This window comes from Electrophorus electricus, chromosome 2, assembly GCF_013358815.1.
Source record: "Electrophorus electricus isolate fEleEle1 chromosome 2, fEleEle1.pri, whole genome shotgun sequence".
Taxonomy (NCBI): Eukaryota; Metazoa; Chordata; class Actinopteri; order Gymnotiformes; family Gymnotidae; genus Electrophorus; species Electrophorus electricus.
The window spans coordinates 28,998,949-29,023,356 of record NC_049536.1 but is presented as its reverse complement, the minus strand read 5'-3'; the positions used below and the strand labels follow the sequence as shown (position 1 = coordinate 29,023,356).

At 42.9% G+C, this 24,408-nt stretch overlaps 1 protein-coding gene across 1 annotated transcript in view; it reads right to left on the bottom strand.

Annotated features, from left to right (window-relative positions):
• col6a3 (collagen, type VI, alpha 3) overlaps positions 1 to 24,408 on the bottom strand; it is a 68,657-nt gene that overhangs the window by 22,568 nt on the left and 21,681 nt on the right. The window contains 26 exon segments of the mRNA XM_035535958.1: positions 609 to 662; positions 1,186 to 1,278; positions 1,464 to 1,609; positions 1,694 to 1,772; positions 1,943 to 2,277; positions 2,397 to 3,005; positions 3,105 to 3,698; positions 4,082 to 4,693; positions 4,960 to 5,571; positions 8,845 to 9,444; positions 9,962 to 10,558; positions 10,802 to 11,401; positions 11,918 to 12,514; positions 12,758 to 13,357; positions 13,875 to 14,471; positions 14,715 to 15,314; positions 15,832 to 16,428; positions 16,672 to 17,271; positions 17,789 to 18,385; positions 18,629 to 19,228; positions 19,745 to 20,341; positions 20,585 to 21,184; positions 21,702 to 22,298; positions 22,542 to 23,141; positions 23,660 to 24,122; positions 24,124 to 24,257. Coding sequence (XP_035391851.1) covers positions 609 to 662; positions 1,186 to 1,278; positions 1,464 to 1,609; positions 1,694 to 1,772; positions 1,943 to 2,277; positions 2,397 to 3,005; positions 3,105 to 3,698; positions 4,082 to 4,693; positions 4,960 to 5,571; positions 8,845 to 9,444; positions 9,962 to 10,558; positions 10,802 to 11,401; positions 11,918 to 12,514; positions 12,758 to 13,357; positions 13,875 to 14,471; positions 14,715 to 15,314; positions 15,832 to 16,428; positions 16,672 to 17,271; positions 17,789 to 18,385; positions 18,629 to 19,228; positions 19,745 to 20,341; positions 20,585 to 21,184; positions 21,702 to 22,298; positions 22,542 to 23,141; positions 23,660 to 24,122; positions 24,124 to 24,257 — 12,710 coding nt within the window.

The following is a 24,408-nucleotide window of genomic DNA, read 5'->3' as shown; positions in this document are numbered from 1 at the left end:
GTCACGGAACGCTCGCCTCCCGCGAGGCACATGGTTTGGCCAGCCACGTGCAGTGGGAGGGTCATATTAGTAGCCAGACCTGCACACACCTGTATTGTGTTAGTCTTTGTGTATTTAAACTCTTGTCGTTGCGTGCAGTGTTGTCGGTTATTGTTGGCGTAATATGTGAATGTTAAATGTTTTTTCTTGCCATTGTTAAATGTAATCGTGTTTGTTCAGTGGTAACCGTGTTGCGTTCATTGTTTGTAACACATGTGAGTGCCGTCGTCTTTATGTTTCAATTAAATGTTTGTCGATGCCGAAGAGAGTCTGTGCGTCCTGCCCCTCGCACTGCGGCACTCGGGCCACCACACGTTACAGTGGTTGAAGTATATTTGTTAATGGTATATATGTTGATGGTTAATTGTTATTAAGGAGTAATTAGATGTCTCATCATACTTTTAGTCAAATTATGATTGAGAGGCAACTATTGTTGTTTATAACGGTTTAAGGGCCATTTCTTATATTTCATCTTCAGAGGAGTCCAGAAGATTATGTTTTACATACACTGTCCTCATATCATAATTCTTAGCTACACAAATTTTATGTTTGATGTTCAAAACACCCACCGGTCCTCCTTCATCTCCAGGATGGCCTCTGTAGCCCTCACCACCAGGTAAACCCTAGTAGAAATTAAACAAAATGTGTGTTAACATTTTATATTTATGTTTTAAAAATTTAATAACTTTGGTGTTGCATATGATCTCTAATTATATTACCTGGTTGACCATATGATCTCTAAGCAGGTTATGTGGTTGACCATATGATCTCTAAGCAGGTTATGTGGTTGACCACATGCTCTTTAAGCATGTTACAAGGTTGACCATATGCTCTCTAAGCATATTACATGGTTGATCATATGATCTCTATGCACGTTACATGGTTGACCATATGCTCTCTAAGCATATTACATGGTTGATCATATGATCTCTATGCACGTTACATGGTTGATCATATGATCTCTATGCACGTTACATGGTTGATCATATGATCTCTATGCACGTTACATGGTTGATCATATGATCTCTAAGCACGTTACATGGTTGACCATATGATCTATAAGCGCATTACGTGATTGACCAAATGATCTCTAAGCATGTTACGTGGTTGATCATATGGTTGATCTAAGCACTTTATGTGGTTGACCTTTTGTCCAGGTAGACCAACAGCTCCTCTGTCTCCTCTATGTCCAGTGCATTTACAAGGCACTGAGCAGCATTCCCGTTCAGCAATGTTATCCTAAACAGAACAGAAAAGATCTAATCAGACTGTTTACTTTAGAATAATATAAAAAGGTTTTAAGAATTTAATTAATCTGTTTAATTTGCAGATATGTTTTCTTAGATTAGATATTTTACCTAATTTCCTTAAAATTATATAATTTTAATTTGTCAGAACACTATAAATTTGCAATCAAGACATACCAATTCTTCCAGCAGTTCATAGTCCAGGTCCATTAGGCTGACATGCAGAGGTCGTGTGTACCTAAAACCCCGTCCGAATTCTAGCAGCACTGTATCCTCAAAGTGTGGGACCCTCTCCAGAGCAACCAAGATGAACGCATTGATGCCTTGAAATAAACCATATTCCTTTTGAAGTAAATTGCAAATTTGTAATTTTAATATTTTGCTAATAAGGTTACAGTGTTTTGTACCTGCAGTCTGCATCTGTTGAACTCGTGCTTTCATGATGTTAAACTGGGCATCCAGTCCATCAGTGAGGTGGATTACAACCTTTGTTTTTGTAAAAAACAAACACAGTGAAAATTGTGCAATACTGCTGCAGTTATACACTGGAATCTTCCTTGGGCTCAAACCTATCCTATCCCTACACTGCATTTTATTATAAAAAAATATTTTAAGGGTTTTATTGTAATTGAGAAAAACGTAATTTGCAAGTTTACCTTAACTCTGTCTGCAGGTCGATTCTTGAATGTTGAAACATATGCATCGATGGTCTTAGCGTTCAAGAAGAAGGGTCCTTGAATGCGTAGGTTTTTGAAAGCCTCAATGAGCTGAGTGTGGCTGTCAGTGAAGTCCAGGTACATAGGTTCAAAGGCAGAGTCCATTGCTAACATGCCCACCTGTACTGATGGGGCCTGATCAGAAGAGCAGCTAACACTCCGCATTTGGGTGATTCGCTGAAGAATGGCAGAGATCTTAGACTCCAGTGATCTCTGACCCATGAAGATGTTTGGTGAAGACACATCAAATCCAACAAGGACATCCAAGTTGCAAGCTGATATTGGTGGAAAACAAATGTATTTAAAAGCTGTGTAATCAAATCTGATCAGTTAATTTATTAAATGGTTCTTTATAAAAGAGAACAAAGTCAAATAATTCAGTTGTGTGTCTCACCTTTTGTGGGCTCTGTTCCTCCTACACATAGTTTTCCCATGATTTCATCTTCAAGTGTTTCCAAAATCTGTTCATTCAACTCAGAGAGCTCCTGGAAGGTGCTGGCTCGGGCCACTGTGGTAGGTTCACTTCCCAAGACATTGAGCTCATTCTCAATGTCACCAACACCAATGGCATAAATGCGCACACCTGAGGCCTTGAGGCCCAGTGCTGCTGCTTTACTTTCATCCTGCGAACGTCCACCGTTGACAATCATCAGAATCTGAGGGACGCCTTCATCCTTCCGACTACCTCTCTCCTTCAAAAAGTGTGTCTGCTGAACATGCTTAATGGCATTTCCTGTATCAATTCTCTGACCACCCTTATACTCTGCCCGTCTGATGGCGTTGATGATGTCATCCTTGTTGTTATATGTATTGAGGTAGAAAACATCTGTCACATCTGTAGCATAATGTGCCAGACCAATCTGTAGCTTGTCTATGTCCGTGTAGAAGAGGTCAATGAGGTTGATAATAAACTCCATGACCTCTTTGAAATTATCCTTGCCAAGATTGATTGACCCATCAACCAAAAAGACAATGTCAGCAACTTTAGACTTTATACCAGTGGCTAGGAGAGAGTGTGAGAGAACAAAACAAATTATGTCACATGTAAATATGCATGTTTTTTTCATGTACACTAGTTATTTACCAACATAGTTCCACTTACTAGGCTCTACAGTAGGGGGACTGTGAGGTTTCATTGTTCCATTAAGTCTGGCAATAAACTGGTCCTGAATGCTTGCAAGTGCTGGGTATGTTGGTACTCGCAGGACATCATCTGCTGTAGTTGCAATCTGTCTGAGCTGCCTTGAATCTGCTGCTCCAGCACCAATTCCTATACAGTTCACTTTAGAGTCTTTGAGAACTTGACCATACTGTGATACATCAGAGGTTGAACTTCCACCTGTGAGCACTACCAAATGCTGAGAGGCGTCTGTAAGTCGAGCCCCTGCAGATTCTTTCAGCTCATTTCTAACCACATACTCTATAGCCTCTGCTAGGTTTCCACCACGGCCACCCATCTGACGCAGTCTCTTCACAGATGAAATAACAGCCTGCTTGTCAGGATGTGAGATGAGTGAGAACTCTGTTTTAGGTCTCTCAGCATACTGTACCACAGCCACGCGCACTTGATCAGGCCGCACATCTAGCTGTTGGACAATCTTCAATATAAAGTCACGGATATGAGCAAGTCCATTTGGTCCAACACTGTCAGATCCATCAATAAGGAAGACAATGTCTCTTCTTCCAAGATGAAGGCCTGAAAAGAAATATAGTAACATGAATACTTGTAGAATGTATTTGATTGTAGAATGTATTGCACTTATTGTTTCCTGTTATAGTACGTATGTGTTTTGCACTTCTAGGCTTCAGTATTGATTCCTGTATTTCAACAGTATTCTAGTTCAGTGGTATCTTGGACTCAAATATACTGTACTGGATAGGATACATTCTATGACTAAATGACAAAGCCATAAATGTAAATATAAATGTAAATGTAAATGTACTTAAATATGTAAATGCTTAAATGTTCTTTGAAATATGTTTTTTATTTAAACTTAATATGGTTAAAATCACAGAATCATTATTTTTATAGGGTTTATTCTAGACAGTGAAATTAGACAGATTAATTTACTGGTGTACCTGTAGTCACAATTTGCACAGTTTTGATGATTTCATCAGTATTCATCCTGCCAATTGTAGTCAAAAGTTGCTGCTGCATGTTTGCTAGCTGCTTGAAGTCTCTGAGAATATATGATTGTTCCGGCTTCAAAGAAATTAGTTTTAGCTCCTCTGGATCAGCGTTTCTTGATCCAACTGCCAAAGGAGCTACATAATTTAATTTTAGTTGATTAGCAGGACCAGATACGTCATCACTGGACTTTCCTCCTGTCACTAAGATGAGAAACTGGGGTACATGATCTTCAATACGGCTTCCAGCTGATCTCTGATAAATGTTCTTTGAGACCCAGTTCAGTGCTTGGCCAGTATTCAGCAATCTTCCACCTTTGCTTTTCAGTTTTCTCACTGCCTGTCTCACCTCTTCCTTGGTAGAGTGCTCATTGAGGAGGAACTCCAGTTTGGGGTCTTCACTGTACTGTACCACTGAAACCCTCACTTTGTCTAAACTAACATCTAGCTTCTCCACGATGTTAAGAATCATGTCTCGTATAGCAGAGAACTCGCTGCGCATTGCGGTGGTTCCATCAATGAGGAAGACAATGTCCTTCTTTTCTCCAGTAGATACTGGTGGCTCTATCATGATTTAACATAAAGGACAAACAATCATGATTTAAAATTTGATATTAAACATGATATAAGATTTGACAAAATAACAATACAGTGATTACATTTGGTATATGTTAGTAAAACAAATATTTAAAACAATACATCTAGCATCCGATTTTCCAACAAATTTTGATGTAATTTTGTGATATAAATATTGTATGTTGTACATGGTATATTGTAACGGTATAAGTCATACAAGAACACAATAAATAGGGTGTAAGAGCAAATCTTACCTAATACAGTGGGATAGGAGGGCTTCAGTTTGGTCAGTTCTTCATTAGACAGCTCTGTCAGTGTGGTGATAAGTTCATCTTTGACAGTATAAAGGCCTGGTAAGTCATCCACAGAGTAGGCATAATTGGGAATATAAGACACCACCTGCAGCTCTTGATGGTCAACATCTCTTGTTCCAATACTGAAGGGCACAACTCCTGACTGCTTCAGAGTATATGCTGCTTGTCTTACATTGTCTGTGGCTCTTCCTCCTGAAATTACCACCAGGAACTGTGGGACATCTTCATTCTTCCTGCCACCATGACTTGGATTCAGGACTTCACTGCGGGCCAATTCTATAGCCCCACCAAGGTTGCGCTCTCGTCCTCCTTGTTGTTTAAGTTCTTCGATAGCATTTAGAACCCCCTCTTTGGTCTTGTGGGAGTTGAGGTATATATCCACATGTGGAGTAGTTCCAAACTGTATGACACCTATACGGATCTTATTTTCACCTACATTTAATTTTTCCACTACTCTCTGGACAAACTCCTGGATGATGGGGAATTCTCTCCCAATACCTTCAGAACCATCAATCACAAAGACTATATCCTTCTTGGGACCTTGGGACTCTGCTGTAATTAAAATTAACATAAAAGACAAGACAACAGCATCAAATATTGCTCTTCCTTTGATGTAAATTATAATTTGAAACAAATTTGCATTATTTAATTTACAATACCAAAGATAATAAAGCATAAATAATTTGTATTAGTCTATATGTGCCTTGAATGTGTCAATTGTAATGGTATTCCTTACTCCTTGCTTTCTGATGTCTATTTCCTGCAGCTCTCGCACTAGATGTACTTTCAACAGCAAATGTAATTATATACTAGTGAGCATATTCCATATCCATCTTTATTAAATGTATGCTAATCTATTCTCTTGTGCTGTTCACAAGATATCATTAGCTAATTATGTGGTTCTCATTTTCAGTTTTGGAAATACCATGCACTGCGGTTTTATATTTCCCTGGTTATATAGGTGTTTTAAAGAAATACTGCATCCCGAATATTGAGGCATGACGATTCAAAATATTGGCTTGGAGTTCTGAAATGGTGTTCTCCTCTAGTGACAGTTTTGTTTCTTTGGTTTTTTTTGACTCTAGGATGTTTTTTGTGCACCAGCTGAACTAGGAGCAGGTAATAAGACAGAGCATGTACACGGTTTAACCCATAAAATTTGACCCCAAAAATGAAAAACCAATAAAAACTGGTCACAAGATTTTGTAACAGCAGCATCCATGAAAATATTGGTTACATATGTAACCATAGTTCTGTGACTGTAGAAGACTTGCAGGCATGGTGCAAACACCATGGATAACAGCTTTTGTCTGTGTTACATCTTCTTCAGAACCCAAAATCTTGCAGATCCCAAGTGACAAACAAACTCTATGGAAGCAGACAGTGTGGAAGCTGTATACCAGTAGAGTGCGAAAGAATTTATACCTGAGACTTCAAGACTCAGGATGGTACCACCCACAGACTGAGATGAGACCATGGTAACATTGCAGAATCAAATAAAAGTGCAGAGACAGACACCCACGTGGCTAGTGAACAGACCTCTGCAACACGGACTCCCTTAAGTAGAGTCATGGTGGAATGACATACTAGTGGATCCACAGAAAACTGGCCTTCAAACTTCTAAGCATACTTGATGACCTCCGAAACTAAATGTGACAACCTCTACTCTTGTCAAAGTAGACAAACAAGTGGTCAGATGGGTGAAAGGCTGTGGAAGCAGTCACGTAGAGTCAGAGTGACCGGACTGGACACAATATTGAATGACTTGCCTCAGAAAAGGCAGACAAACATAGAAAGTAAAAAATGTCAACAAAGACAAGATACTCTTGTATTCTTGTTTAATATACCTGTCAAAATTAACATTTGCCTAGCACACTTTATAGCCAGCTGTTCATAAAATAGTGTTGTGGCAAGTTCCTGACATTAGCCTTTGACAAATATCCTTACTGATAACTTTTTTTTTTGTAATAAATATCTTTAAAAATATACAAAATATATAAAAACAATTTTTATTTTAAAGCAGGTTAGGCACTATCTATCTAGGCTTTTTGTAATGAATGCCCGAGTGCCGCAGGGCATGCAGCAGGATGCACAGACTCTCTCGACGGAGTGAAACATTTAATGACATAAAACATTTAGGACAATAGTAGCACTCGCACATAACAATAACATCGAACATACACACACCTAATGCTAACGATAACACAGACATATGCTACACGAACATGGACATTAACATTATACGCAGACGCTAACAAACAATGACCAACAGTGAGGGGCTCACTGACAGGGGTTTAAATAGCCCAACAAACACTGTCGCTTAACTCTGTACAGGTGTATACCCTCACGGGGGTGTGGCCACAAACAAGAGTAACCCTCCCTACCCACATGCGGCAGGCTGTACTACGTGACTTGTGGGGGGGGTGGCGCGTCCTGGGCAGAACCCCCTTCCAAGGGTCATGGCTCCCGACATGTCCTCTCCAGGACTCCAAGACTTTTAGAGGCAAAATGATAAAGTTTCACAGAAACCCACCAATACTCATCAGCCTGAGAATACCAGCCCCCGGTGAAGCAAGGTGGTGGTTGCATTATGTTAAGGGGAAGCATTTCATCAGCATGGATGCCAGTCAGATTTGAGGGAAGATGGCTGGTACTAAACACAGGTCATCCTAGAAGATAACCTGTTCCAGGAAGAATAAGACTGGAGAAGAGGTACGCCTTTCAGAAGGACAAAGCCCTAAGAATATTGTGAATGCTGCCTGGAGTGGTTAAAAACCAAGAAATGGAATGTGTTATAATGGCCAGATAAAGCCTAGAGCTCAATCTTATTGAGAATTTGTGCCAAGACTAAAATATTTCTGTTCACAAATGGTGTCCATCTCATCTGACAAAGCTTCAGCAGTTTTTTTTCCAAGAAGAATGGGCAAAAATATAGGGATCCAGTTGTGCAAAGATGATGGAGAAATATCTCAAAAGACTTGCAGTTGTAATTTCAGATGTGATGGTTCTAATAATAGTATTGACCCATGGGCTGAAAACATTTGTCATCTAAAATGTTTGCATCACAAGTTCAAAAATATTTTGCCCCATCTAGGTGTTAACATATTTTGTAAATTAGAGGGTTAATGGTAAGTTAATATGAACATAAACTGTATACTGTCACGTTTGTCCCTGCCTGGTATCGAGGCTCCCACAGCAACACCTGTGTTTATTTACTTCCTGGTTTTGTTTCCTTGTTTTGTTTTGTTTTTGGTTCTGTCCGCTAGTTAGTTCCATTAACCTGTGTGTTGTTGTACTCAACCGGAATCATGTTAGTCCCTATTAGGCTCTATATTTAAACGCTGTGTTTGTTTTTAGTCTTGGCGAAGTCTCAATTGCCTGTGTACGTTTCTGAGCTGTTCATCATAGTGTTTGTTGCTTCTGGTTTATTGGATCTCTGCCTGTTTCCTATCTGTTTTGATTTGCTTCGTTGAGTGCCTTTTTGATTTTGGACCCTGGCTTATGTACTTTGGATTAGGCTTGTGGAATTCCTGTGTTCTCTATTAAAGCTGCATTCGCCTTACTGCATGCAACTCGATCTATGCATGTGGTTAGAAAATCAGATACTAAGATTTGTTTTCAGCTAAATGTACACACATTTGATGAGCACAGAGGCATTCAACAATATGGACAGATAATAAATGTGACCCGACAAAACAATTTCAAAGTTCATGCGGTTCGTGTTGTTTCAAAGCCACAGCTCAAGGCTATTTTTTTTTTAAATAAAAAAGAATGGTAACAAAAATCACAGGAATATTGGCATATAGGGCTTTCATGAATGCATACCAATAGTAGTTGGCGATATTGGAGAGATGGGAACAGAAATAGCCTCTACCGATGTCAGAATTTGCTCTTGGACATTTGGGAGTTCATACAAGTCTGAGACAGACACAGCATAATTGGGTTCATAGGAAATCCTCTGAAGCTCTGTGCTGTCAGAGGCCCTTGATCCTATTGCAAAGGTCAAGACTCCCAGATCCTTAAGAGCAGAGGCTGGGGTGTCAACGTGGTCAAACGACCGTCCACCACTCAGCAGGATCAGTATCTGTGACACCCCTTCCAATCGTCTGCTACCGGAGGAGTCAGTAAAGACATTGTCTCTGACGTACTGCAGAGCCGCCCCGGTGTTCAAGGGTCTTCCTCCTTTGTGCCTCAGACTTCTAACAGTGCTGAGAACATCCTCCTTTGTTGCGTATGTGTTAAGATAGAAATGGGCCTCTGGGTCTCTGCTGAACTGGACAACAGACACACGGTCTTTCCCCTCTGACACACGCAGTCTCTCAACCATTTTTTCAACAAAGGCACGCATTGCTGGGAAAGAATTCCTCGTGCCATCTGAACCATCCAAAAGGAATACTACATCCCTCTCAGGAACTTTTTCAGGAGCTAAGGACAGTAAAAGAGAAAACAAGGTCACATCAACTTTACTATCTTTTTTTTTCTATCAAGAACACTTTTGGATGTGCACAGTCCAATTGGAAAGGACACTCTCTTCTCTCCTGCACTATTCAATACCCATATTGTGGACTGGAATACTCTAGTCCCTTGGCTTGGTACTATTCAGTGGAGCTGTGTTGGTGCACTTGCGTCATGGCAGACGTTTGGCTGAGTAAGGCAGACTTGGTCTTTGGCTGTCGGATCTGAGACTTGGATGATGCAACCCTGGGCAAATTGTGACTGTGAATCCAGAACGAAGAACTCCTGGTCCCAAAGAGCAACAGTTGAGTTTGGAACGTTAACTGAAGAGCCCTTAACACAGACCTAGTTTTCCCTTTCACCATATAAAAGTGCCAATGCGACAATTTCATAACATGCTAACAACTCAACATGCTAACATTCAACTGTCCAATTTCAAGAATGATTTTGTGGGCATTTGTAAAATATTTATGGGAATCTGCCTTACCTATGACTGAAGGTTTCATCGGTGTTACCTCAAAAGGTATGTGGCTGAGAGATGAGAAAAACTGCTGCTGGACACTGGCAAGTTCAGAGAGTTCAGGAATAGACTGAGCAAAGATGGGATTACTGACAATTTTCTGAACTTCTCTGCTTGAATTCCTGGTGCCAACACCAAAAATCAAGACCCCACTTTTTTTCAGGGCAGAGGCAGGTGCATCTACATTGTCACTTGACCGTGATCCACTGAGCAGGACAAGAACCTGTGGGACACCTCGCTGATGTCTGCCGCCAGCAGAGGAAGTGAGGACATTGTCTCTCACATACTGGAGAGCAGAGCCGGTGTTGAGAAGTCTCCCTCCTCTGTGTCTTATACCTTTGACACTGTCAAGGACCTCCTCCTTTGTTGAGAAGGTGTTCAGATAGAAATGGACCTCAGGGTCTCTACTGTACTGCACAACTGAAAAGCGGTCCCTGCTATCATCTATATCGACTTTTTCAATTACTTTTTGCACAAATTCAAGCATGGCGGGGAATCCTTTCCTAGTGCCATCTGAACCATCCAGCAGAAAGACAACGTCCTTTCGGGGCATGTCATATTCCACTAGGAAGAAAACAGTGCTATTTTAGACAAATACATTTTGGTAAAATGCATCAGTTTCAATAGTCATTACTACAGAGACCTTTAGATAGAGTTATTCAGAGTTTATTGGGCTCGTGTTGTTTCAAACCCACAGCTCAAGGCTACCGGTTCACCTCTACATGAAAAGCTACACAATTTAAATAAAAAAGAATGGTAACAAAAATCACAGGAATATTGGCATATAGGGCTCTCATAAATGCATACCAATAGTAGTTGGCGATGTTGGAGAGATGGGAACAGAAATAGTCTCTACCGATGTCAGAATTTGCTCTTGGACATTTGGGAGTTCATTGAAGTCTGAGACAGACACAGCATAATTGGGTTCATAGGAAATCCTCTGAAGCTCTGTGCTGTCAGAGGCCCTTGATCCTATTGCAAAGGTCAAGACTCCCAGATCCTTAAGAGCAGAGGCTGGGGTGTCAACGTGGTCAAACGACAGTCCACCACTCAGCAGGATCAGTATCTGTGACACCCCTTCCAATCGTCTGCTACCGGAGGAGTCAGTAAAGACATTGTCTCTGACGTACTGCAGAGCCGCCCCGGTGTTCAAGGGTCTTCCTCCTTTGTGCCTCAGACTTCTAACAGTGCTGAGAACATCCTCCTTTGTTGCGTATGTGTTAAGATAGAAATGGGCCTCTGGGTCTCTGCTGAACTGGACAACAGACACACGGTCTTTCCCCTCTGACACACGCAATCTCTCAACCATTTTTTCAACAAAGGCACGCATTGCTGGGAAAGAATTCCTCGTGCCATCTGAACCATCCAAAAGGAATACTACATCCCTCTCAGGAACTTTTTCAGGAGCTAAGGACAGTAAAAGAGAAAACAAGGTCACATCAAGCTTACTATCTTTTTTTTCTATCAAGAACACTTTTGGATGTGCACAGTCCAATTGGAAAGGACACTCTCTTCTCTCCTGCACTATTCAATACCCATATTGTGGACTGGAATACTCTAGTCCCTTGGCTTGGTACTATTCAGTGGAGCTGTGTTGGTGCACTTGCGTCATGGCAGACGTTTGGCTGAGTAAGGCAGACTTGGTCTTTGGCTGTCGGATCTGAGACTTGGATGATGCAACCCTGGGCAAATTGTGACTGTGAATCCAGAACGAAGAACTCCTGGTCCCAAAGAGCAACAGTTGAGTTTGGAACGTTAACTGAAGAGCCCTTAACACAGACCTAGTTTTCCCTTTCACCATATAAAAGTGCCAATGCGACAATTTCATAACATGCTAACAACTCAACATGCTAACATTCAACTGTCCAATTTCAAGAATGATTTTGTGGGCATTTGTAAAATATTTATGGGAATCTGCCTTACCTATGACTGAAGGTTTCATCGGTGTTACCTCAAAAGGTATGTGGCTGAGAGATGAGAAAAACTGCTGCTGGACACTGGCAAGTTCAGAGAGTTCAGGAATAGACTGAGCAAAGATGGGATTACTGACAATTTTCTGAACTTCTCTGCTTGAATTCCTGGTGCCAACACCAAAAATCAAGACCCCACTTTTTTTCAGGGCAGAGGCAGGTGCATCTACATTGTCACTTGACCGTGATCCACTGAGCAGGACAAGAACCTGTGGGACACCTCGCTGATGTCTGCCGCCAGCAGAGGAAGTGAGGACATTGTCTCTCACATACTGGAGAGCAGAGCCGGTGTTGAGAAGTCTCCCTCCTCTGTGTCTTATACCTTTGACACTGTCAAGGACCTCCTCCTTTGTTGAGAAGGTGTTCAGATAGAAATGGACCTCAGGGTCTCTACTGTACTGCACAACTGAAAAGCGGTCCCTGCTATCATCTATATCGACTTTTTCAATTACTTTTTGCACAAATTCAAGCATGGCGGGGAATCCTTTCCTAGTGCCATCTGAACCATCCAGCAGAAAGACAACGTCCTTTCGGGGCATGTCATATTCCACTAGGAAGAAAACAGTGCTATTTTAGACAAATACATTTTGGTAAAATGCATCAGTTTCAATAGTCATTACTACAGAGACCTTTAGATAGAGTTATTCAGAGTTTATTGGGCTCGTGTTGTTTCAAACCCACAGCTCAAGGCTACCGGTTCACCTCTACATGAAAAGCTACACAATTTAAATAAAAAAGAATGGTAACAAAAATCACAGGAATATTGGCATATAGGGCTCTCATAAATGCATACCAATAGTAGTTGGCGATGTTGGAGAGATGGGAACAGAAATAGTCTCTACCGATGTCAGAATTTGCTCTTGGACATTTGGGAGTTCATTGAAGTCTGAGACAGACACAGCATAATTGGGTTCATAGGAAATCCTCTGAAGCTCTGTGCTGTCAGAGGCCCTTGATCCTATTGCAAAGGTCAAGACTCCCAGATCCTTAAGAGCAGAGGCTGGGGTGTCAACGTGGTCAAACGACAGTCCACCACTCAGCAGGATCAGTATCTGTGACACCCCTTCCAATCGTCTGCTACCGGAGGAGTCAGTAAAGACATTGTCTCTGACGTACTGCAGAGCCGCCCCGGTGTTCAAGGGTCTTCCTCCTTTGTGCCTCAGACTTCTAACAGTGCTGAGAACATCCTCCTTTGTTGCGTATGTGTTAAGATAGAAATGGGCCTCTGGGTCTCTGCTGAACTGGACAACAGACACACGGTCTTTCCCCTCTGACACACGCAATCTCTCAACCATTTTTTCAACAAAGGCACGCATTGCTGGGAAAGAATTCCTCGTGCCATCTGAACCATCCAAAAGGAATACTACATCCCTCTCAGGAACTTTTTCAGGAGCTAAGGACAGTAAAAGAGAAAACAAGGTCACATCAACTTTACTATCTTTTTTTTTCTATCAAGAACACTTTTGGATGTGCACAGTCCAATTGGAAAGGACACTCTCTTCTCTCCTGCACTATTCAATACCCATATTGTGGACTGGAATACTCTAGTCCCTTGGCTTGGTACTATTCAGTGGAGCTGTGTTGGTGCACTTGCGTCATGGCAGACGTTTGGCTGAGTAAGGCAGACTTGGTCTTTGGCTGTCGGATCTGAGACTTGGATGATGCAACCCTGGGCAAATTGTGACTGTGAATCCAGAACGAAGAACTCCTGGTCCCAAAGAGCAACAGTTGAGTTTGGAACGCTAACTGAAGAGCCCTTAACACAGACCTAGTTTTCCCTTTCACCATATAAAAGTGCCAATGCGACAATTTCATAACATGCTAACAACTCAACATGCTAACATTCAACTGTCCAATTTCAAGAATGATTTTGTGGGCATTTGTAAAATATTTATGGGAATCTGCCTTACCTATGACTGAAGGTTTCATCGGTGTTACCTCAAAAGGTATGTGGCTGAGAGATGAGAAAAACTGCTGCTGGACACTGGCAAGTTCAGAGAGTTCAGGAATAGACTGAGCAAAGATGGGATTACTGACAATTTTCTGAACTTCTCTGCTTGAATTCCTGGTGCCAACACCAAAAATCAAGACCCCACTTTTTTTCAGGGCAGAGGCAGGTGCATCTACATTGTCACTTGACCGTGATCCACTGAGCAGGACAAGAACCTGTGGGACACCTCGCTGATGTCTGCCGCCAGCAGAGGCAGTGAGGACATTGTCTCTCACATACTGGAGAGCGGAGCCGGTGTTGAGAAGTCTCCCTCCTCTGTGTCTTATACCTTTGACACTGTCAAGGACCTCCTCCTTTGTTGAGAAGGTGTTCAGATAGAAATGGACCTCAGGGTCTCTACTGTACTGCACAACTGAAACGCGGTCCCTGCTCTCATCTATATCGAATTTTTCAATTACTTTTTGCACAAATTCAAGCATGGCGGGGAATCCTTTCCTAGTGTCATCTGAACCATCCAACAGAAAGACAACGTCCTTTCGGGGCATGTCATATTCCACTAGGAAGAAAACAGTGCTATTTTAGACAAATACATTTCGGTAAAATGCATCAGTTTCAATAGTCATTACTACAGAGACCTTTACATAGAGTTATTCAGAGTTCATTGGGCTCGTGTTGTTTCAAAGCCACAGCTCAAGGCTACCGGTTCACCTCTACATGAAAAGCTACACAATTTAAATAAAAAAGAATGGTAACAAAAATCACAGGAATATTGGCATACAGGGCTCTCATAAATGCATACCAATAGTAGTTGGTGATGTTGGAGAGATGGGAACAGAAATAGCCTCTACCGATGTCAGAATTTGCTCTTGGACATTTGGGAGTTCATTGAAGTCTGAGACAGACACAGCATAATTGGGTTCATAGGAAATCCTCTGAAGCTCTGTGCTGTCAGAGGCCCTTGATCCTATTGCAAAGGTCAAGACTCCCAGATCCTTAAGAGCAGAGGCTGGGGTGTCAACGGGGTCAAACGACCGTCCACCACTCAGCAGGATCAGTATCTGTGACACCCCTTCCAATCGTCTGCTACCGGAGGAGTCAGTAAAGACATTGTCTCTGACGTACTGCAGAGCCGCCCCGGTGTTCAGGGGTCTTCCTCCTTTGTGCCTCAGACTTCTAACAGTGCTGAGAACATCCTCCTTTGTTGCGTATGTGTTAAGATAGAAATGGGCCTCTGGGTCTCTGCTGAACTGGACAACAGACACACGGTCTTTCCCCTCTGACACACGCAGTCTCTCAACCATTTTTTCAACAAAGGCACGCATTGCTGGGAAAGAATTCCTCGTGCCATCTGAACCATCCAAAAGGAATACTACATCCCTCTCAGGAACTTTTTCAGGAGCTAAGGACAGTAAAAGAGAAAACAAGGTCATATCAACTTTACTATCTTTTTTTTTCTATCAAGAACACTTTTGGATGTGCACAGTCCAATTGGAAAGGACACTCTCTTCTCTCCTGCACTATTCAATACCCATATTGTTGACTGGAATACTTTAGTCCCTTGGCTTGGTACTATTCAGTGGAGCTGTGTTGGTGCACTTGCGTCATGGCAGACGTTTGGCTGAGTAAGGCAGACTTGGTCTTTGGCTGTCGGATCTGAGACTTGGATGATGCAACCCTGGGCAAATTGTGACTGTGAATCCAGACCGAGGACCTCCTGGTCCCAAAGAGCAACAGTTGAGTTTGGAACGCTAACTGAAGAGCCCTTAACACAGACCTAATTTTCCCTTTCACCATATAAAAGCGCCAATGCGACAATTTCATAACATGCTAACAACTCAACATGCTAACATTCAACTGTGCAATTTCAACAATGATTTTGTGGGCATTTGTAAAATATTTATGGGAATCTGCCTTACCTATGACTGAAGGTTTCATCGGTGTTACCTCAAAAGGCAAGTTGCTGAGAGATGAGAAAAACTGCTGCTGGACACTGGCAAGTTCAGAGAGTTCAGGAATAGACTGAGCAAAGATGGGATTACTGACAATTTTCTGAACTTCTCTGCTTGAATTCCTGGTGCCAACACCAAAAATCAAGACCCCACTTTTTTTCAGGGCAGAGGCAGGTGCATCTACATTGTCACTTGACCGTGATCCACTGAGCAGGACAAGAACCTGTGGGACACCTCGCTGATGTCTGCCGCCAGCAGAGGCAGTGAGGACATTGTCTCTCACATACTGGAGAGCGGAGCCGGTGTTGAGAAGTCTCCCTCCTCTGTGTCTTATACCTTTGACACTGTCAAGGACCTCCTCCTTTGTTGAGAAGGTGTTCAGATAGAAATGGACCTCAGGGTCTCTACTGTACTGCACAACTGAAACGCGGTCCCTGCTCTCATCTATATCAAATTTTTCAATTACTTTTTGCACAAATTCAAGCATGGCGGGGAATCCTTTCCTAGTGTCATCTGAACCATCCAGCAGAAAGACAACGTCCTTTCGGGGCATGTCATATTCCACTAGGAAGAAAACAGTGCTATTTTAGACAAATACATTTCGGTAAAATGCATCAGTTTCAATAGTCATTACTACAGAGACCTTTACATAGAGTTATTCAGAGTTCATTGGGCTCGTGTTGTTTCAAAGCCACAGCTCAAGGCTACCGGTTCACCTCTACATGAAAAGCTACACAATTTAAATAAAAAAGAATGGTAACAAAAATCACAGGAATATTGGCATACAGGGCTCTCATAAATGCATACCAATAGTAGTTGGTGATGTTGGAGAGATGGGAACAGAAATAGCCTCTACCGATGTCAGAATTTGCTCTTGGACATTTGGGAGTTCATTGAAGTCTGAGACAGACACAGCATAATTGGGTTCATAGGAAATCCTCTGAAGCTCTGTGCTGTCAGAGGCCCTTGATCCTATTGCAAAGGTCAAGACTCCCAGATCCTTAAGAGCAGAGGCTGGGGTGTCAACGTGGTCAAACGACCGTCCACCACTCAGCAGGATCAGTATCTGTGACACCCCTTCCAATCGTCTGCTACCGGAGGAGTCAGTAAAGACATTGTCTCTGACGTACTGCAGAGCCGCCCCGGTGTTCAGGGGTCTTCCTCCTTTGTGCCTCAGACTTCTAACAGTGCTGAGAACATCCTCCTTTGTTGCGTATGTGTTAAGATAGAAATGGGCCTCTGGGTCTCTGCTGAACTGGACAACAGACACACGGTCTTTCCCCTCTGACACACGCAGTCTCTCAACCATTTTTTCAACAAAGGCACGCATTGCTGGGAAAGAATTCCTCGTGCCATCTGAACCATCCAAAAGGAATACTACATCCCTCTCAGGAACTTTTTCAGGAGCTAAGGACAGTAAAAGAGAAAACAAGGTCATATCAACTTTACTATCTTTTTTTTTCTATCAAGAACACTTTTGGATGTGCACAGTCCAATTGGAAAGGACACTCTCTTCTCTCCTGCACTATTCAATACCCATATTGTGGACTGCAATACTCTAGTCCCTTGGCTTGGTACTATTCTGTGGAGCTGTGTTGGTGCACTTGCGTCTTGGCAGACGTTTGGCTGAGTAAGGCAGACTTGGTCTTTGGCTGTCGGTTCTGAGACTTGGATGACGCAACCCTGGGCAAATTGTGACTGTGAATCCAGAACGAGGACCTCCTGATCCCAAAGAGCAACAGTTGAGTTTGGAACGCTAACTGAAGAGCCCTTAACACAGACCTAGTTTTCCCTTTCACCATATAAAAGCGCCAATGCGACAATTTCATAACATGCTAACAACTCAACATGCTAACATTCAACTGTCCAATTTCAACAATTATTTTGTGGGCATTTGTAAAATATTTATGGGAATCTGCCTTACCTATGACTGAAGGTTTCATCGGTGTTACCTCAAAAGGTACGTGGCTGAGAGATGAGAAAAACTGCTGCTGGACACTGGCAAGTTCAGAGAGTTCAGGAATAGACTGAGCAAAGATGGGATTACTGACAATTTTCTGAACTTCTCTGCTTGAATTCCTGGTGCCAACACCAAAAATCAAGACCCCACTTTTTTTCAGGGCAGAGGCAGGTGCATCTACATTGTCACTTGACCGTGATCCACTGAGCAGGACAAGAACCTGTGGGACACCTCGCTGATGTCTGCCGCCAGCAGAGGCAGTGAGGACATTGTCTCTCACATACTGGAGAGCGGAGCCGGTGTTGAGAAGTCTCCCTCCTCTGTGTCTTATACCTTTGACACTGTCAAGGACCTCCTCCTTTGTTGAGAAGGTGTTCAGATAGAAATGGACCTCAGGGTCTCTACTGTACTGCACAACTGAAACGCGGTCCCTGCTCTCATCTATATCGAATTTTTCAATTACTTTTTGCACAAATTCAAGCATGGCGGGGAATCCTTTCCTAGTGCCATCTGAACCATCCAGCAGAAAGACAACGTCCTTTCGGGGCATGTCATATTCCACTAGGAAGAAAACAGTGCTATTTTAGACAAATACATTTTGGTAAAATGCATCAGTTTCAATAGTCATTACTACAGAGAACTTTACTTAGAGTTATTCAGAGTTCATGCGGCTCCTGTTGTTTCAAAGCCACAGCTCAAGGCTACGGGTTCACCTCTACATGAAAAGCTACACAATTTAAATAAAAAAGAATGGTAACAAAAATCACAGAAATATTGGCATACAGGGCTCTCATAAATGCATACCAATAGTAGTTGGTGATGTTGGAGAGATGGGAACAGAAATAGCCTCTACCGATGTCAGAATTTGCTCTTGGACATTTGGGAGTTCATTGAAGTCTGAGACAGACACAGCATAATTGGGTTCATAGGAAATCCTCTGAAGCTCTGTGCTGTCAGAGGCCCTTGATCCTATTGCAAAGGTCAAGACTCCCAGATCCTTAAGAGCAGAGGCTGGGGTGTCAACGGGGTCAAACGACCGTCCACCACTCAGCAGGATCAGTATCTGTGACACCCCTTCCAATCGTCTGCTACCGGAGGAGTCAGTAAAGACATTGTCTCTGACATACTGCAGAGCCGCCCCGGTGTTCAGGGGTCTTCCTCCTTTGTGCCTCAGACTTCTAACAGTGCTGAGAACATCCTCCTTTGTTGCGTATGTGTTAAGATAGAAATGGGCCTCTGGGTCTCTGCTGAACTGGACAACAGACACACGGTCTTTCCCCTCTGACACACGCAGTCTCTCAACCATTTTTTCAACAAAGGCACGCATTGCTGGGAAAGAATTCCTCGTGCCATCTGAACCATCCAAAAGGAATACTACATCCCTCTCAGGAACTTTTTCAGGAGCTAAGGACAGTAAAAGAGAAAACAAGGTCATATCAACTTTACTATCTTTTTTTTCTATCAAGAACACTTTTGGATGTGCACAGTCCAATTGGAAAGGACACTCTCTTCTCTCCTGCACTATTCAATACCCATATTGTGGACTGCAATACTCTAGTCCCTTGGCTTGGTACTATTCTGTGGAGCTGTGTTGGTGCACTTGCGTCTTGGCAGACGTTTGGCTGAGTAAGGCAGACTTGGTCTTTGGCTGTCGGATCTGAGACTTGGATGACGCAACCCTGGGCAAATTGTGACTGTGAATCCAGAACGAGGACCTCCTGGTCCCAAAGAGCAACAGTTGAGTTTGGAACGCTAACTGAAGAGCCCTTAACACAGACCTAGTTTTCCCTTTCACCATATAAAAGCGCCAATGCGACAATTTCATAACATGCTAACAACTCAACATGCTAACATTCAACTGTCCAATTTCAACAATTATTTTGTGGGCATTTGTAAAATATTTATGGGAATCTGCCTTACCTATGACTGAAGGTTTCATCGGTGTTACCTCAAAAGGCAAGTGGCTGAGAGATGAGAAAAACTGCTGCTGGACACTGGCAAGTTCAGAGAGTTCAGGAATAGACTGAGCAAAGATGGGATTACTGACAATTTTCTGAACTTCTCTGCTTGAATTCCTGGTGCCAACACCAAAAATCAAGACCCCACTTTTTTTCAGGGCAGAGGCAGGTGCATCTACATTGTCACTTGACCGTGATCCACTGAGCAGGACAAGAACCTGTGGGACACCTCGCTGATGTCTGCCGCCAGCAGAGGCAGTGAGGACATTGTCTCTCACATACTGGAGAGCGGAGCCGGTGTTGAGAAGTCTCCCTCCTCTGTGTCTTATACCTTTGACACTGTCAAGGACCTCCTCCTTTGTTGAGAAGGTGTTCAGATAGAAATGGACCTCAGGGTCTCTACTGTACTGCACAACTGAAACGCGGTCCCTGCTCTCATCTATATCGAATTTTTCAATTACTTTTTGCACAAATTCAAGCATGGCGGGGAATCCTTTCCTAGTGCCATCTGAACCATCCAGCAGAAAGACAACGTCCTTTCGGGGCATGTCATATTCCACTAGGAAGAAAACAGTGCTATTTTAGACAAATACATTTTGGTAAAATGCATCAGTTTCAATAGTCATTACTACAGAGAACTTTACTTAGAGTTATTCAGAGTTCATGCGGCTCCTGTTGTTTCAAAGCCACAGCTCAAGGCTACGGGTTCACCTCTACATGAAAAGCTACACAATTTAAATAAAAAAGAATGGTAACAAAAAGCACAGAAATATTGGCACACAGGGCTCTCATAAATGCATACCAATAGTAGTTGGTGATGTTGGAGAGATGGGAACAGAAATAGCCTCTACCGATGTCAGAATTTGCTCTTGGACATTTGGGAGTTCATTGAAGTCTGAGACAGACACAGCATAATTGGGTTCATAGGAAATCCTCTGAAGCTCTGTGCTGTCAGAGGCCCTTGATCCTATTGCAAAGGTCAAGACTCCCAGATCCTTAAGAGCAGAGGCTGGGGTGTCAACGTGGTCAAACGACCGTCCACCACTCAGCAGGATCAGTATCTGTGACACCCCTTCCAATCGTCTGCTACCGGAGGAGTCAGTAAAGACATTGTCTCTGACGTACTGCAGAGCCGCCCCGGTGTTCAGGGGTCTTCCTCCTTTGTGCCTCAGACTTCTAACAGTGCTGAGAACATCCTCCTTTGTTGCGTATGTGTTAAGATAGAAATGGGCCTCTGGGTCTCTGCTGAACTGGACAACAGACACACGGTCTTTCCCCTCTGACACACGCAGTCTCTCAACCATTTTTTCAACAAAGGCACGCATTGCTGGGAAAGAATTCCTCGTGCCATCTGAACCATCCAAAAGGAATACTACATCCCTCTCAGGAACTTTTTCAGGAGCTAAGGACAGTAAAAGAGAAAACAAGGTCATATCAACTTTACTATCTTTTTTTTTCTATCAAGAACACTTTTGGATGTGCACAGTCCAATTGGAAAGGACACTCTCTTCTCTCCTGCACTATTCAATACCCATATTGTGGACTGCAATACTCTAGTCCCTTGGCTTGGTACTATTCTGTGGAGCTGTGTTGGTGCACTTGCGTCTTGGCAGACGTTTGGCTGAGTAAGGCAGACTTGGTCTTTGACTGTCGGATCTGAGACTTGGATGACGCAACCCTGGGCAAATTGTGACTGTGAATCCAGACCGAGGACCTCCTGGTCCCAAAGAGCAACAGTTGAGTTTGGAACGCTAACTGAAGAGCCCTTAACACAGACCTAGTTTTCCCTTTCACCATATAAAAGCGCCAATGCGACAATTTCATAACATGCTAACAACTCAACATGCTAACATTCAACTGTCCAATTTCAACAATTATTTTGTGGGCATTTGTAAAATATTTATGGGAATCTGCCTTACCTATGACTGAAGGTTTCATTGGTTTTACCTCAAAAGGCAAGTGGCTGAGAGATGAGAAAAACTGCTGCTGGACACTGGCAAGTTCAGAGAGTTCAGGAATAGACTGAGCAAAGATGGGATTACTGACAATTTTCTGAACTTCTCTGCTTGAATTCCTGGTGCCAACACCAAAAATCAAGACCCCACTTTTTTTCAGGGCAGAGGCAGGTGCATCTACATTGTCACTTGACCGTGATCCACTGAGCAGGACAAGAACCTGTGGGACACCTCGCTGATGTCTGCCGCCAGCAGAGGCAGTGAGGACATTGTCTCTCACATACTGGAGAGCGGAGCCGGTGTTGAGAAGTCTCCCTCCTCTGTGTCTTATACCTTTGACACTGTCAAGGACCTCCTCCTTTGTTGAGAAGGTGTTCAGATAGAAATGGACCTCAGGGTCTCTACTGTACTGCACAACTGAAACGCGGTCCCTGCTCTCATCTATATCGAATTTTTCAATTACTTTTTGCACAAATTCAAGCATGGCGGGGAATCCTTTCCTAGTGTCATCTGAACCATCCAGTAGAAAGACAACATCCTTTCGGGGCATGTCATATTCCACTAGGAAGAAAACAGTGCTATTTTAGACAAATACATTTTGGTAAAATGCATCAGTTTCAATAGTCATTACTACAGAGAACTTTACTTAGAGTTATTTAGAGTTCATGCGGCTCCTGTTGTTTCAAAGCCACAGCTCAAGGCTACGGGTTCACCTCTACATGAAAAGCTACACAATTTAAATAAAAAAGAATGGTAACAAAAATCACAGAAATATTGGCACACAGGGCTCTCATAAATGCATACCAATAGTAGTTGGTGATGTTGGAGAGATGGGAACAGAAATAGCCTCTACCGATGTCAGAATTTGCTCTTGGACATTTGGGAGTTCATTGAAGTCTGAGACAGACACAGCATAATTGGGTTCATAGGAAATCCTCTGAAGCTCTGTGCTGTCAGAGGCCCTTGATCCTATTGCAAAGGTCAAGACTCCCAGATCCTTAAGAGCAGAGGCTGGGGTGTCAACGTGGTCAAACGACCGTCCACCACTCAGCAGGATCAGTATCTGTGACACCCCTTCCAATCGTCTGCTACCGGAGGAGTCAGTAAAGACATTGTCTCTGACGTACTGCAGAGCCGCCCCGGTGTTCAGGGGTCTTCCTCCTTTGTGCCTCAGACTTCTAACAGTGCTGAGAACATCCTCCTTTGTTGCGTATGTGTTAAGATAGAAATGGGCCTCTGGGTCTCTGCTGAACTGGACAACAGACACACGGTCTTTCCCCTCTGACACACGCAGTCTCTCAACCATTTTTTCAACAAAGGCACGCATTGCTGGGAAAGAATTCCTCGTGCCATCTGAACCATCCAAAAGGAATACTACATCCCTCTCAGGAACTTTTTCAGGAGCTAAGGACAGTAAAAGAGAAAACAAGGTCATATCAACTTTACTATCTTTTTTTTTTCTATCAAGAACACTTTTGGATGTGCACAGTCCAATTGGAAAGGACACTCTCTTCTCTCCTGCACTATTCAATACCCATATTGTGGACTGCAATACTCTAGTCCCTTGGCTTGGTACTATTCTGTGGAGCTGTGTTGGTGCACTTGCGTCTTGGCAGACGTTTGGCTGAGTAAGGCAGACTTGGTCTTTGGCTGTCGGATCTGAGACTTGGATGACGCAACCCTGGGCAAATTGTGACTGTGAATCCAGACCGAGGACCTCCTGGTCCCAAAGAGCAACAGTTGAGTTTGGAACGCTAACTGAAGAGCCCTTAACACAGACCTAGTTTTCCCTTTCACCATATAAAAGCGCCAATGCGACAATTTCATAACATGCTAACAACTCAACATGCTAACATTCAACTGTCCAATTTCAACAATTATTTTGTGGGCATTTGTAAAATATTTATGGGAATCTGCCTTACCTATGACTGAAGGTTTCATCGGTGTTACCTCAAAAGGCAAGTGGCTGAGAGATGAGAAAAACTGCTGCTGGACACTGGCAAGTTCAGAGAGTTCAGGAATAGACTGAGCAAAGATGGGATTACTGACAATTTTCTGAACTTCTCTGCTTGAATTCCTGGTGCCAACACCAAAAATCAAGACCCCACTTTTTTTCAGGGCAGAGGCAGGTGCATCTACATTGTCACTTGACCGTGATCCACTGAGCAGGACAAGAACCTGTGGGACACCTCGCTGATGTCTGCCGCCAGCAGAGGCAGTGAGGACATTGTCTCTCACATACTGGAGAGCGGAGCCGGTGTTGAGAAGTCTCCCTCCTCTGTGTCTTATACCTTTGACACTGTCAAGGACCTCCTCCTTTGTTGAGAAGGTGTTCAGATAGAAATGGACCTCAGGGTCTCTACTGTACTGCACAACTGAAACGCGGGTCCCTGCTCTCATCTATATCGAATTTTTCAATTACTTTTTGCACAAATTCAAGCATGGCGGGGAATCCTTTCCTAGTGCCATCTGAACCATCCAGCAGAAAGACAACGTCCTTTCGGGGCATGTCATATTCCACTAGGAAGAAAACAGTGCTATTTTAGACAAATACATTTTGGTAAAATGCATCAGTTTCAATAGTCATTACTACAGAGAACTTTACTTAGAGTTATTCAGAGTTCATGCGGCTCCTGTTGTTTCAAAGCCACAGCTCAAGGCTACGGGTTCA